This window comes from Pholis gunnellus, assembly GCF_910591455.1.
Source record: "Pholis gunnellus genome assembly, chromosome: 1".
NCBI lineage: Eukaryota > Metazoa > Chordata > Actinopteri > Perciformes > Pholidae > Pholis > Pholis gunnellus.
This window is the reverse complement of record NC_136528.1, coordinates 29,203,301-29,218,105: the sequence shown is the minus strand read 5'-3', so window position 1 is coordinate 29,218,105 and position 14,805 is coordinate 29,203,301. Positions and strand designations below refer to the sequence as shown.

Sequence of the window (14,805 nt, the reverse complement as noted above, 5' to 3'; positions counted from 1 at the left end):
AAGGGATAATATTTTGGGAAATGCAATTATTTGCTTTCTTGCCCAGCGCTAAAGGTTCTCTATTCGATATTCAGAGCATCAACGCAGCAGCGAACAACTAGTTGCTGTGTGAAGATATAGTGTGTGTTGCTATCTGAGCTTCTCGTTGCTTTGAAACACCGCACTGCTCTCCTACGGCGGTTACAGTCGATAACGGAAGCGTGGCGCCCCCCCCCCCCCCCCCGGTTCCCCCCCCCCGGTTCCCCCCCCCGGTAAACACTGTCAGCTCTGTTTGCCGTAGTTAGCACTGTTAGCCGCCAGCGCCATGTTGAGAGCCGTGTGGAAGCAATAGCTGTGCTCTAAATATCACATAAAGCGCCTTTAAGTGAGAAGATCCGTACTACGATCATGTCTCTCATATAAATGTGGAGAACGATTAACTTAGCTTAGCACGAACACTCAACAACTGAGCACCAGTTGCCATCACAACACATACTGTCTTTCCAGTCAACCTGCCGTCTCGTACTGGGGCTTTTCTGTAAACCTTGATCCCCGAATTCCAGCTCAATGTAAACATTGCTTCTGTTCTGTATTTGTATTGTAATTGGGCACAGATGCCACCACATCTGAATAAAAGCCAAATCTTTAACTGTAGCTCAGAGTCTAAACTTGTTTGAGGGGGCTGTTACTGCCAAGGATTTGTACCTAATTTTATATAATCATACCAACAGAATTGTACTTTAAAATATATAATATAAATACTCTTGGCAGTCAATTGTTTAGTTTTTTTAACTGCAAGTGCAATATTTCAGTTTCAAGTTGCAACTGAGACTTTGATCAAGTATTGTGCTCCATGGCCCGCCTACGACTGCATACTTGCTTTCAGTTCCTCGAGGATGTCAGTGCCACTGCTCCACACAATGACTTTAGCCCTCAGAGACGCGTCGTCTTCCAGTCTGGCCAGCAGTTTCTCCAGGGTGAACCCCTTCCTGGGCATCACCACATCGCGCCCCCTCAGACAGGAAGTGGGACAGAGGTCGTTCCCACCGTCGCCAGCGTAGAGCACCCGCTCGTACTCCACGCCGCCATCGCACTGCTCCGACAGGTACAGCTCCAGGACCTTTCTCTTGCAAAGGTTGACGGGGCAGCGATCGCAGTCGTGGGAGTGGTGGCACTGCACCTCCATGTACCCGAGATCGTTGAACTTAGCCGGGTTGGTGAAGACCCGGTCGACAGCTGCCTGGAGTCCAGATGCGTGGAGGATCCAGTCTATGAACACGGTGTTGGAGTCAGAGATGACGATGCAGTCAATGGTGCTCTTGTGATCAGATATGAACGTCAGCAGGTCCGTCATGCCAGCGGTGAAGGGGATGGTCTCCATCACACTGCGGACCCTGTCGGGGCTGACCTTCTGGTCTCCTGGGTGGACGGATAAAAAAAGAAGAGTAAGCAGCTCGGTGGTAGCAGTGAAATGTCAATGAACAGATCTTTGCAGATTCTAAGTATGTGCGAATAAATGAACAGCCTACAAACAGGATAATGAATTGTCACCTATGTAGTTCATCACTCTGCCCATGAACTCAGTCCAGTGGCCTTTTCTGTAGGAGTTCTCCACCGAGTCCGGAAGAGTCTGATCTGGGAGGCATCTGGGAGGAGAGAAAAGAAAAAAGATCCGCAGCTGTCACTTGTAATTAAAACATAGAAAATTGTATTTCATCTGTGTTCTTTACTGTACAGTTATCCTGTCAGTGTGGTATTTTGATCTACTCGTACCACAGTCTTGTGGTAGTGCTGTAGATTTGTATACATTTTGCAGCATTAAAAACATGCCCAACTCGTGTTTTGTATGATGTTTAAATTATGGATTCCAATCAATGTTATTTACCTTATCACCCAGGTGTCACTGTTGTCATCCACCACAGTGTGGTCGAAATCGAACACCATTAGAGTCTTCATGTTTCACCTGGAAAAATACATCACTGTTTCAAAAGAAGAAAAATGTACAATAAGACCTGGCGCAGCTATTATTATGAGCATAAATATCTGACATTTTCGTTGCATTGAGCGGTATTAGTCGTGACATGAGGCCGCGGCGTGGTAAGTTTATAATGATCTAACGTTACTTGTAGCTGCTCCGTCTGTGACGCTCAACCATCTTATCTTTGAGCAGCAAACACCGTGACGGAGCACAAAAAGCTGGAAGTTACCAAACCAGCTGTTGTATCTCAATAAATCGCTCTCCTACGCACGCCGATTTTACCACAACACCTCAGTTAACGCTGAGATGTTTAAAATGATTTCCGTTTAACTATAAAAAGTCAAGTTTAAGCTCGCTGTGTTTCAAATGACAGATTTTTGTAAGAGGTCTGGTGTAACTTCGTACAAGTAAACGGCCTAGCAGCCCGGAAATCCTTCCATTGAAACCGTGCTCCAACAATTCAGATCAGGCTCAGTGCGAATAATAACCGGAATTACAGATATCTGTACTTGACTACACCGCAGCTTCAGATATAACTCTAAGATATTCGGTAAAACTACCATCCACGGCAAACTGACCCCAGCCTGTTCTGACATGAGTCCGCTCCTGTCTTCCTCCTCGCCTTGTTGTGTTCAAGAGATGACAAACCTATTCTGAGCTCTTTACCGCCACCTGCTGGTGAAGTGCCACATTTGGTCTTTTACAATAACTATTGTAACAATTATTATTATAGCAACAGTCCCATGTCCCATTTCAGATATACTTTGAGATATTATGCAACTTAAACGTTGTTTTATGTTTTAAAAAGTGATTGTGGTTTGCTGTGATAAATAACTATGTAATAATATTGCACAGATTCACAATTTATTTTTGCATCATATTTTGTCAAATTATCCGACAAAAACACCGAGTATGCAGCAAGTCGCATTTATGACAAAACCAACCACGGACCCACTGACACAGAGGACCCATGAAGGCATCACTCCGCTCCTCTGACCACTGGGTGGCAGTAACACACAACTGGAATTACAAAACAAAACGTAGAAGAAGAAAACCTGCCCGTTTATTTCCTGGTTGCGTAGAGTCAAGAATCACTCTCGGTTGAGATTGTCGCTTTTCCTCCCCTTTAAAGCTAAAACTTGTCATTTTATCCCGAGCAACATGTTCAGGGGGCTCGGGACGTGGTTGGGTCTGGAGAACCAGACGTACACGAAGACATCGGACGAAAAAGAAAACCTGAGTGTCGTGGAGCAAGAAGAAAAGGTGGTGGAAGCCCAGAACGAGGTAAACAAACAGCAGCCAGCTGACGAGGACGGAGAACCGGAGGCGGACCAAGAAAACTCCGAGCACGGGAAAGGACTTGGTGGTGAGAAAGAAACGGCATTCCCCTAAAACTAGCTAAGCTAAGTAATGAGCTAAATGCTTCTCAGTGGCTCGAAGATGTGGTTGGATAAATCATCTGTCTGTCTATGTTAGCTCAGCATACCCCCATTAAACCCAACATATTGTAGTTCTCAGTGAAAGCTTTCCCCATCGTGTTCTAATCTGTTGGAATGTAGCTAAGGTTTCCTCTTCAGCGTTGTTGCCCAGTGCTAACAAGAGGAGCTGTCTCCTGATAGATTTGTGTTGTGTTATTGTAGCAATGTTTTTTTTACAATAGTCCCGCTATATGATGGTGTTGTTGTTGTCACCCACGCTGTCCTCTCATCTCTGAAGATTACATCTTCAGTTTCGCGTCCAGTGCCACCAAGAAGATCTCCGAGTCGGTGGTGGAGACCGCTCAGACCATCAAGAAGACGGTGGAAGAAGGAAAGATCGACGGCATCATAGACAAGGCATGCTGGTGTTGTTTGACACGTTTGGCAGCATGTTGGAGGCAACTCTGTGATTTGTTGTTGTTGTCAAGAGCAGCTGTTTGCTCAGCATGTCCTAATGTTAGCTTGACAACATTCTAAAGGAAATGGCTCCCACGGGTCTTTTCCTCTTATTCTGTGTGTGTGTGTGTGTGTGTGTGTGTGTGTGTGTGTGTGTGTGTGTGTGTGTGTGTGTGTGTGTGTGTGTGTGTGTGTGTGTGTTTGTGTTTGCAGACTTTCCTGGGAGACTTTCAGAAGGAGCAAGAGAAGTTCGTCCAAGAGAAGAAGTCCAAAAAATCTGGTAAAGTCAGAATCAGGAGACAGGAATCTTCTTTACAATAAACGATCAACTCCTTACAGAGTAACCTCTCCTATAAATGTTTGTTTTATTCCGTGAAAGCTTCACAGGACAAACTAGCTTCTGATTAAGTCACTTGCTCCACACATCCTGTATTTTTGTGTGGGAGTCACTACTGAGGCCTTCTCGAAACAGTGGGAGTGTGTCAGTAATGAAGCAAGGGAAGTGGACCTCACGTTTTCACACAATAGGGAGAGGTCACATCTAAACCCAACAGAATCCTACTGTATGATAAGCATATTAATGCAGCTGTGTTGACTTGATGAGGATTTGTAGTTTTCACAGCTCATTAAATATGTCAGTATTGGAGTCCATTGTAACCACTGTTCATCCAAGCTGGTGTCAACTTCTGCAGCTATATCGCCATTCAAGTGCAGCGCTGTTTCTAAAAAAACACTGCAGCAAGCTACGCCAATAATAACATGATCATTAAAAAAGTCCAACTCAACGAGTCAATCAAACTATTTGTATAGCACTCTATATACAGGGTGGTGCTTTACTGGGACGTACAAACTAATGGGTTCAGTGCAGTGAAAATATAAACAGTAACACAAATGAAGACTAATGCACATGAAAAATAGATATGATAAAAGTGAAATGAGAATGAAGTAGTTTTAGAAAGTTAAATGTTGGACTACACTTGAAAATTTGAAATGTCAGGCTTATTATCAGCTGCTCCATCGTCATTAGCTGCTACGTTGTAGCGTGAAAGGGTGAATTGCTCCTTTTCAATCTGCAACCTTGCAACACCGTATTGATAGAGAGCGCGATCAGTGAGAGATAAGACTAGAGGGTGCTGAAAAACCTCTCCCATGATCTAATATACTTGGTGTCGCAGCACCACTGAAGGTGTGTGTGTGTGTGTTGATTTTTGGTGTCCAGACGCAGCGGTGCCTCCGTGGGTCGGCTACAACGAGGAGGAGACCATCCAGCAGCAGATCCTCGCCCTGTCAGCTGTAAGCAAAAGACTTCATGCACTAAATGAATGTATCAACACCTGTGTGACGTTATCGCTCTTTATCCCCGGATATCATTTGTACAAACTTGTTGTTGAAACCGAGCTCTCCGGCTGCTGATTGTAGGACAAGAGAAATTTCTTGCGCGACCCTCCTGCCGGTGTTCAGTTCCACTTCGACATGGAGCAGATGTATCCTCTGGCTGCAGTGATGCTGGAGGAGGACCAGCTCCTCAACTGCATGCGCTTCGACCTGGTTCCTAAACAGTTAGTTGTGTGTGTGTGTGTGTGTGTGTGTGTGTGTGTGTGTGTGTGTGTGTGTGTGTGTGTGTGTGTGTGTGTGTGTGTGTGTGTGTGTGTGTGTGTGTGTGTGTGTGTGTGTGTGTGTGTGTGTGTACCCATGGGGTTGACATTTAAATGATGAAATGTGATGTGTTGAACAGCGTGAAGGAAGAGGTTTTCTGGAGGAATTACTTCTACCGGGTGTCTCTGATCAAGCAGTCGGCTCAGCTCACGGCGCTGGCGGCCCAGCAGCAGCAGAAGGACGGCGAGGACAGAGGGGCCAGTGTCTCACCTGAGGACGTCGTCTTAACAGGTCCGAATGTCATCCACATTTCTGGGTTACTGATCTCAAGTCATCATTGAACTGGGTGCACGAGCCCGATTTCCTCATCAACAGTTAAATCAATTACTTCTCTCAGTCCCACAACTCGTTAGACCTGTCGATGAAAGACTGTGGCTACTTGTGGCAGGCGTATCGGTAATTCATCACATGTTAAAGTTTAAAAAAGGGCCCTGGATTGACATTTTACAAATGGGTGTGCAAAAATATCAGACGATCAATGAAATTAGCTAATAGCCTAAATTAAAACCATTACATTTAAAGTACATTTATTTTGTGTAGCCCAAAATCACAAATTTGCCTCAGAGAGCAACAGAGGAGGGATCCCTCTATCAGGATGGACAGAAGTGTGATAGATATCATGTGTACAGAATGAACAACATAACAGAGTTACAACACATTCAATGCATATGATATAAATGATACAGACTTGCTCTAGGAAAAATATAACGTGCACGCGAGGCCTGAAGTATATGTGAGGTGCACACGGCACGCTCTTCTTTTTTTAAATACCAGTTAGGTTGTAGTTAGAAGATGTGGTGAGAGAGAATAATCTGCTTTGTCCCCTTCGTGTGTCTCTGATTTCTCTCTCTGGAGTTGTTTGTCCTCTTGGGAAATCATCTGATTAGAGTCCTGAAGGAAAAGATTTGAAGTTGTGGTATGGACGGAGCTCTGTAGCTGAATGTGACAAGAGGAAATCCTCGGGTCATCAAGTTAAGCAAACACCACATTGTGATTTGGAATGTGGAAAACTAATAGCACTGTATGATTTTATATTGTAGACAACATCCGACCAAAAACTCCACCAGTTTCCATCAGCGACAAACAGCAGGTAAGAGCACTGAAATACAGACTCTCCAACAATCATTCTAAAGCTTCAGAAAGACGAGTACAGTCTGTGTCCTTTCTCTGTTCCCGTCTCCGTGACCCTCAGCCACCTCAGGAGGAAGAGGAGGAGATGTCAACGAGTCCCGGCGTGTCCGAGTTTGTGAGCGACGCCTTCGACTCGACGGGCATCAACCAGGAGGACCTGAGGAAAGAGATGGAGCAGCTGGTGCTGGACAAGAAGGACAGCGCCCCCTCTCCCGATGGTCCGCTTTATGACCGTTTCTGATTCTTCAGCTACACGTTGTATTTGGACGTTGGAAGACACCGTCCTGCGATTTGAAGTGTGAAGTAAATAATCGTCTTGCTCGTGATCTTCCTTTTCCAATTCAGATGAGACAGCGGACTGGGAGAAGGAGCTGCAGCAGGAGCTCCAGGAGTACGAGGTGGTGACCGAGGCGGACAACAGAGACGACCAGTGGGACCAAGAGATCGAGAAGATGCTCCAGGCCGACGATAACTAGACGGCTGCTGCTCGTCGGCCTCCTGTTCGCTGATCGGGCCGGAGGAATCGTGACCCGGTGATGCACAGGGGGGAGGGGTGAACTTCCACATTCTCTGTGACCCGACTGTGATTACTATCTTGTAAAACGCCTGTACACCGATGAAGGTGTAGATCCATTATTAGCAAGAGGGTGTCAGCTCTGCTGGAAGCAGTGGGTCTATCCAGGTGTATTAGTAGTAGTTACGCTACTTCATCACCCCTTCCTACTTTTATCTACTTGCTTTCCCCTACCCTCTCTCTTTTTGATGGGGGGGACAAAAAAAGCTTCTAGAGGGCACTCCGATACAAGTACAGTGGATTTTATAATGGAGGGGTATTTGTTTGAAATGACACAACATGTTATATCTCTGTTTCCACTGCTGCTTTCTGGTGGGTTGTACAGTAAAGTCTCGGTATAGTTCTAATAAAGTAAAGTCAAATGTAAAGTTACATTTCTGTAAATAAAAACAATATACCTAACTTCAAATGGCATTCCCCTTCCATTTACATCTGCTTGTCGTTTTACATTTTGTATCGCGTTTTCACAAACTGTACTGTGTTCATGTCTGCTTTTTCTTTTGTTTCTCTGCAACTGAAACACTACCTTTTCTGTTGAACCTGTCAGGCTTAAATAAATATGTATCTGTTATTATGGACAATATACATCATGTTTAAGGGGACCACAAAGCCCAGGGTATCTAGGTGTTAAAATGACTATTGCTAGTGTTTTGAAATATGATACAAAGCCTTTTAATGAAGTTAACACATGGCATAGATTATTTTTTATAACAGTTTTTGTACCCGTATATTAAAGGCATATTCACAGAAGCACTGAGAGGCAAGTGAGAAAATCAATTCCGGAGATCTATTTTTAGAGTCTGATCTAGATTGTTTTCTCTCCTGTGTTTATGACTTAAGGACAGGGGGAAAACGGTTTTACCAGGATGATCTTTCTGAGTTCCTTGAAGTTACTAAGAGGAACTTTCATTTAGTGTTGATTTTGGGGGTCCCTGCGGACAAAAGCGGTAGTGTTAACTAGCACCAGGGTCTCTTTAGAAAACCTCTAATTTGTACTGCAGCAGGTGTCTGACGCAATACGGCCTGGGTCTCCGTCAGCGTGGTGTCAGTGTTGGCTCCCAGCGGAGCAGCAAGGTGAAGTTCAGCTCCAGGCGGGAGGATGGGAGCTCAGCGCCCGACGGGAGGATGGGAGCTCAGCTCCAGGTGGGAGGATGGGAGCTCAGCTCCAGGTGGGAGGATGGGAGCTCAGCTCCAGGTGGGAGGATGGGAGCTCAGCGCCCGGCGGGAGGATGGGAGCTCAGCGCCCGGCGGGAGGATGGGAGCTCAGCTCCAGGCGGGAGGATGGGAGCTCAGCGCCCGACGGGAGGATGGGAGCTCAGCTCCAGGTGGGAGGATGGGAGCTCAGCTCCAGGTGGGAGGATGGGAGCTCAGCGCCCGGCGGGAGGATGGGAGCTCAGCGCCCGGCGGGAGGATGGGAGCTCAGCTCCAGGCGGGAGGATGGGAGCTCAGCGCCCGGCGGGAGGATGGGAGCTCAGCTCCAGGCGGGAGGATGGGAGCTCAGCGCCCGGCGGGAGGATGGGAGCTCAGCTCCAGGTGGGAGGATGGGAGCTCAGCGCCCAGCGGGAGGATGGGAGCTCAGCTCCAGGCGGGAGGATGGGAGCTCAGCGCCTGGCGGGAGGATGGGAGCTCAGCTCCAGGCGGGAGGATGGGTGCTCAGCGCCCGGCGGGAGGATGGGAGCTCAGCGCCCGGCGGGAGGATGGGAGCTCAGCGCCCGGCGGGAGGATGGGAGCTCAGCGCCCGGCGGGAGGATGGGAGCTCAGCTCCAGGCGGGAGGATGGGAGCTCAGCGCCTGGCGGGAGGATGGGAGCTCAGCTCCAGGCGGGAGGATGGGAGCTCAGCGCCTGGCGGGAGGATGGGAGCTCAGCGCCTGGCGGGAGGATGGGAGCTCAGCGCCCGGCAGCAGCGCCTCCTCCTTCCGCCGGGGTCTGTCTGTTGCAGGCTGCTCGCTGCTGGAGTCAGAGCTGAAGGAACATTAAAATAACATAGAAGTGAACATTTGGTTGCCTGTGGACGTGTGTTTACTGAGTCCTTGGAAGTCTTCAGGTCAATCCCGCCATTGTTATTTTGATCATGAACATTATGCGATAGATTGTTGCGGGGAGGATCTGTTTTTGGAGGCCAGTCCTGGAAGCTACTGTCACATTGGTTCCCTTGACAAAAAGCTAATTTGAATTATTGCACAAAATATGCTCTATCCGCAAACACAGGTTTATGATACTTAACAAGTACCCACTAACGTTCTTCGCTCAAGCTTCAAAATTCCAGAGAGGAGTATTTATTTATTTAGTATATATCATAGAACAAAAGATTAAACTCTCTTAAGCTTATTTCAGGCATCTAACCAAAAACCCATTAAAACAACCCATTGACTCAGACGAGGGAACCGGGAGTGCAAAAATGCTGACTCATTTACGGGTTTTAGGACTCAGTAGCTATTCAAGGGCAATCTTTCCTTTGGGCACATAATTTACCTTTCTGTTGTAAGACTAAATCCATTCTTTAATGCCCATGGTTACCATGTCATAAAGAAATTGAATAGCTCTTGTGCCCCTCACTGAGGGATGTAGAAGCATTCCTCTCTTGTGGAACGGACGTGTGTACTTGAGAGTTTGGACTTGGTTTAGGGTTAGTCCAGACTTCCAAGGATGCAGTACGGTCATTGTCCAATTGGAACAGTAGCTTACTTGATGACGTCACCACCTCGACCGGTCTTTGTAATGAGTTTATTCTGATTCTTCACACACGACGATCCACTGTATGAACATCTGTAGCCAACACATAAAAAGCCAGTGACGGGAAAAAGGGTTGTGGAAGGTTGTTGTGGACGTACAGTGAATTAATTAACAAATAAGGGCACCAAAAGTATATATTGAACATAAAAACACTGACAAAAATATTACAATGGATCAGATCCGGATTGCGGTTGCAGTCTGTAATCTTTATCAAGAAGCTGAAGAGGAGGCTGCCCAACTCGGGGCGAATCTGTCAAAGATGAGCCCAGATGTGGCGGATGATGGACAAGAGACGTGCCATATTAGCATGTCTCTCTTGCTTTGTAAGTCTGTCTTAACGTTACGCTTTTTGTTAAACGGGTCCAACAGCAAACCCAGCTACAACATGGTGGAGGATGTCAAGGAGCAGAGGAGCAAAAGAAAGGTCAGCACTGATGAAGACAAAACTGAGGGCATATGGTATTACCCACGCCAGTTGGCCCCTGCAGTTTAATATCAGAGGACGTCAACGCAAGGGGGAGCAAGCGGAAAGCAGACGCTGCCGAAGAGAGCCCCAAGAAAAAGATCAGGAGCAGCAGTGTTACCAACATCACCGAGGCCGGGAGTGTTACCATGTTACCAACATCACCGAGGCCGGGAGTGTTACCATGTTACCAGCATCACCGAGGCCGGGAGTGTGCCGTCTGATAGTACCTCAAACCGTCTTTTCATCAGAAGCAGAGCAGGTTCATCTGATGAGGAAGAAATGTACGACATGTATGACCTCTCAGTGAAAACCAGCCGAGGTAAACTGATCTTAGACCTGACTCACGGTTTAAAGGAATAGTACGGAAAGGTGAGGAATGCGCACATTCGCTTTGTTGCCGAAAGTTAGATGGGGAGATTGATACCACGCTCATGTCTGTACTGTAAATATGAGGCTACAGCCTACAGCCGGTTAGCTTAGCTTAGCATAAAAACACCAGGTTCTGTCCAAAGGTAAGAAGATTTACACTTTATTTTTTGCATGTGATCTTTAGAGTGCTGGTTGGTGGATTTTGTTTCCTTTTGACAGAGCCGGGTGAACCGTTTGCCCCTGTTTCCAGTCTTTGTATTAAGTTAAGCTAACAGAAGCTAACGAAGTTAAGCGGTAGGTTCATTTAGCACACAGAGATAAGCACTACATTCATAATCTTCACATATAAATCTCAGCAAGAAAAAGCGGATAAGTGCATTTCCAATCAATAGGTGTCCCTCAATATTATAGTGATCTCTCTGTGTTGAATTTGAAGCCAACTACATTGAGCTTTCTCAGATCAGCGTAATGAAGGCTACCGAAAAAAAAGACATTGCACCAGTAAGTCTTAAATACTTATAAAAGTTATATTTCACTGAATCCTTAGAAAGTCAAGTGAAACGCTTGTGTCTCCGTCTTACAGGAAGTGGTAAGTGATCATCTAAAACATGTTTTTACTCTCAGTGCTATTGGTGAAACAATATAAAGCTATTGATGGAGGTTTCTTCCTCATTGGTGGTGGTTAACGGTGGTGTGCTTTTCTGCTTATGCATTTTCTGTATTTCCTTTAGGACCAGAATGGAAATGTTCAAGGCCATTGATGAAGTGGCCCTCATGGTGAAAGCAGCATGTGGAGCAAGGAAGGTACCGTAGCTTCACGTGAGACGTCACTTAAGGGTTATTACTGTTAATGTAATTCTGGTTATATATTCTATACTTCGAGAGTTTTACCACAATATGCATCTTTACGTGCAAAATAATCTTTTAAATTGACAAGCATATGTGTATTTCATGACACAAGTCAAACAGGATTGGATAATTATTTGTCCCTCCCCATTGACTACCGTACATATTTTTTTCCAAAATTAGGTCTCATGGTGTTCAACGGAAAGAGCGAGACTTCGCCTCTGTATTCTCCCTCAATGTCCATAAAATCTTTTTTTCTTTTGTATTTATGTGATGATTTTTATTTATAAATTTATGTGACATCACTGTGCGTAGTCTGATAGCCCAGTTTGTCCTTCTTAAAAGATGTGTAAATAACATAAACAATAACTTGTGCATTGCAGTTGAGGTTATACATGCAGGATTAACAATTGGAAAAATGACCAACATTAAGTGCCTTACGGGGTCAGCCTTTCCTGAGATATGGACAAAGGTATGAAAGTTGGAATGGTGTTTGTATCTTATTTAATTTATTATTTTTATTTATTCCTTCCTGTTTTATAAAAACAAGAAATACATCTGACTCCTCACTTTACACATTGTGCTTTACTGCACCGCTGCTATTGCTTTTCTACAATGTTTCTTGATGTATTGTGATGAACTGAACTGTTCCAACATACCATCATATATTACCTTTCTTTCGCAAAGGTTTGAACCTATGACAACTTCGTATTGAAAATCCTCGAGGCTCTGCTTTTACAATAAATATATATTTCGATTTTTATATTGCTTTGAGGTGGAGTGCATATACCAGGGCACTATTAGTGAAAATCTGAACTAAATTCAAGCGTTAGATGAAAAATAACATGACACATTTAATTTTATTCCACCATTTTTCACCTATGGGGGAGTCAAAATGTTGATTAATTGCATCACTTTTTTTTCTCTGTTTTGCTGTATATAACATTTTTTTACGACCATCATCCTCAAGATGCGACACTGGTATCAATCTTCTCATCTAACTCTTGGTAAGAAAGTGAATAAGCACATGCCCCAATCTGTCAAACTAGTCTTTATTTATTCATGTATCTTAATTTCTGAGAAATCGAGATGCCTTAGCGGTCCAAGATGACAATGTAGCAACATGCCTACTTTAAGTCTGGCTGGGGACTAGGGGGTTGTACTTTCCCATACACTGCGTGTGTGTGTTTGCGTGGTCGGGGGTAGAAGGAGGGAACTATATGTGTTGGTGAGGAGAATGATGGCCTTAGGGGGAAAAAACTGTTCAGGTGTCTGGTGGTCCTGTTCCTGATAGAACCGAAGCTCTGACCACATGGGAGCCTTCTGAAGAGGCATTGAGCCATGTGTGATGAGTCAGCCTCCTGACAGCCATGTGCTGTCTAATAAAGGCTCAATCACTTTAAAAAAGTATTGATTTTATGTTGGTTCTAATGGAAACTTTCTCGTTTAACCTTATTTATTCCCCCTGCTGTCTGAACTTCAGACTGCACTGTGTTCAGCCCTTTTACGTGGATGATCAATCCAGGCGAAGTACCGTTCTGCATGACTTCAAAACTGAATCGATATAGAGTTTGCCATGTAATAAATGGTTTCGATGGACAAACAATTCTGTTCCAGCCGAATGGGAGGTGGAGCAGAGGGCCGAGAGGAAAGCCAGTCGAGAGAGTGACTAAGTACGTGTGGAATGGTTTGGGAAGGAGGCACGCATGTTTTCGTAGTAGAAAGTCTGTAATCATGTAAATAAAAAGAGACGAACACATAGCTGTGCTTGTGCCAACCAGACAGCCAGTCATGTCTCTGCAGGCCCCATACGTTTCAGTGCAGGAGTGGTGGAAACAGATGGTACGCTGCAGTGTCAACACTACTCCCACCGCAGTTCGGTGCTAAAATGAATCGGAGAATAAATGCTCTTTTGCAACCAGCGATCAATACAAGGATCAATACTCAATATGCTAATGCATGCTGCGCTTTCTCTCTTCTTCTTGGGTTTTAAAGTGCGTTTAAGCATATAATGTGACAGCGTAATGAACAACTCTCCTTGCGGCACAACGTGTTGTCTCTTTGTTGTGTCTCTCTCACACACACACACTCACACACATGTCACTCCCATCACAGTCACCAGAATCCACCAGCTGGTCTCTAGCAGGTCACACAGTTGTCACCATGGTGACAAAGCCCGGCAGATGAGGACCCACGGTTTAACAATATCTTTCAATAATGCATAAAGGCAGGCCTGTGTGTGTGTGTGTGTGTGTGTGTGTGTGTGTGTGTGTAGCCCAGTTATGGCCTTCAGATTTTCTTGCCCGTATTCCGGACAAAGAGACAGATGAACAGAGATAAGAGCTAATCGTGTTGAGACAAACACAACATTGAGTGTGTGTTTCATGCGTGGCATATCATACTGAGGTACGAACCCAACCAATTGTTAGCAAGGAATGTTCTTAAAATGTGGGAGCTTTAAACAAAAAGGTTGAAGGGAACCGAAAAAGGGGGAAAGGAGAAAGGTGCCAGACTGAGAGGGATGCGGGTGGAAATAGTGGGGAGAGTGAAAAGAGAGAACAAGGGAGGAGTTGAGGAGGCTGCATGGCTGCTCAGAACACCTGCCGCTCATACCACGACCTCATTTAGAATAATTGGTTTCCAGTAGCTCCGAAAACAATCCAGCAACTTTTGCTATATTTGTCATCATACCAGGTGAAAAAACCATAGTGTTGATAGAGAATACAGAACAATCATATGTAAAAGAGATGTCAGAGATATTAAAATGTGATCTCAGGCGGAACTACTGTTCTCATGGTAACGTTTGTATTTCTGTTTGAGGATAAAAAAGAAAGGCTTGGACGAATATAACGACTATGGAAGCCGAGAAAGGCCAAAAGTATTTACATTCTATACGCAAATGAGTGCCTACTTGTGAAAATGAACCACAACTGAATACTTAAATGTGCAAGAAATGAAATTGGGAGCATTTCGATTGCCTCTCAACAGCTCCCAACAGGTCGACGGCGTGCCGGCGGCTCATGTCTATAAAAAGCGCTGACAGAGCAAATGGTGTTTGCCTCAAGGGGAGCTGGAGGGACGGATGCTACTCCTCCGCATCAACGCTGCCGGGTTGGGACTGTTACCGCCTTATGAAAGCAGTGCAGAGTGCCGGCTGTGAGCTAGTCAGTAGGGAACGCTCATGTGCGCGAACATGCAC

General features: G+C 45.3%; 2 protein-coding genes across 2 annotated transcripts; one reads left to right on the top strand and one right to left on the bottom strand.

Moving 5' to 3' along the window:
* Window positions 1–254: 254 nt before the first annotated feature.
* Window positions 255–2,594, bottom strand: phospho2 (phosphatase, orphan 2). The gene is made up of 4 exons (XM_079183621.1): window positions 2,536–2,594; window positions 1,865–1,942; window positions 1,531–1,625; window positions 255–1,398 (listed from the first exon to the last, which is right to left on the bottom strand). The coding sequence occupies exons 2-4, from the start codon at window positions 1,933–1,935 to the stop codon at window positions 842–844; spliced, it is 723 nt and encodes a 240-aa protein (XP_079039747.1). The 5' UTR covers window positions 1,936–1,942; window positions 2,536–2,594; the 3' UTR covers window positions 255–841.
* Window positions 2,595–3,028: 434 nt separating this feature from the next.
* syap1 (synapse associated protein 1) lies at window positions 3,029–7,727 on the top strand. Its single transcript, XM_079159601.1, has 9 exons — window positions 3,029–3,323; window positions 3,674–3,792; window positions 4,045–4,111; window positions 5,051–5,124; window positions 5,251–5,390; window positions 5,567–5,718; window positions 6,528–6,577; window positions 6,680–6,836; window positions 6,964–7,727. Exons 1-9 carry the CDS (start codon window positions 3,119–3,121, stop codon window positions 7,092–7,094), a joined length of 1,095 nt encoding a protein of 364 aa, XP_079015727.1. The 5' UTR covers window positions 3,029–3,118; the 3' UTR covers window positions 7,095–7,727.
* The last annotated feature ends 7,078 nt before the right edge of the window (window positions 7,728–14,805 follow it).

Coding starts and splice junctions, on each gene's coding strand:
- phospho2 (XM_079183621.1), bottom strand. CDS start 1,935: ATGAAGACTCTAATGGTGTTCGATTTCGACCACACTGTGGTGGATGAC. Junction 1,626..1,864: donor AGTGACACCTGGGTGATAAG/GTAAATAACATT, acceptor CTCTCCTCCCAG/ATGCCTCCCAGATCAGACTC. Junction 1,399..1,530: donor CAGAGTGATGAACTACATAG/GTGACAATTCAT, acceptor CCGTCCACCCAG/GAGACCAGAAGGTCAGCCCC.
- syap1 (XM_079159601.1), top strand. CDS start 3,119: ATGTTCAGGGGGCTCGGGACGTGGTTGGGTCTGGAGAACCAGACGTAC. Junction 3,324..3,673: donor GCACGGGAAAGGACTTGGTG/GTGAGAAAGAAA, acceptor TCATCTCTGAAG/ATTACATCTTCAGTTTCGCG. Junction 5,391..5,566: donor TTCGACCTGGTTCCTAAACA/GTTAGTTGTGTG, acceptor TGTGTTGAACAG/CGTGAAGGAAGAGGTTTTCT.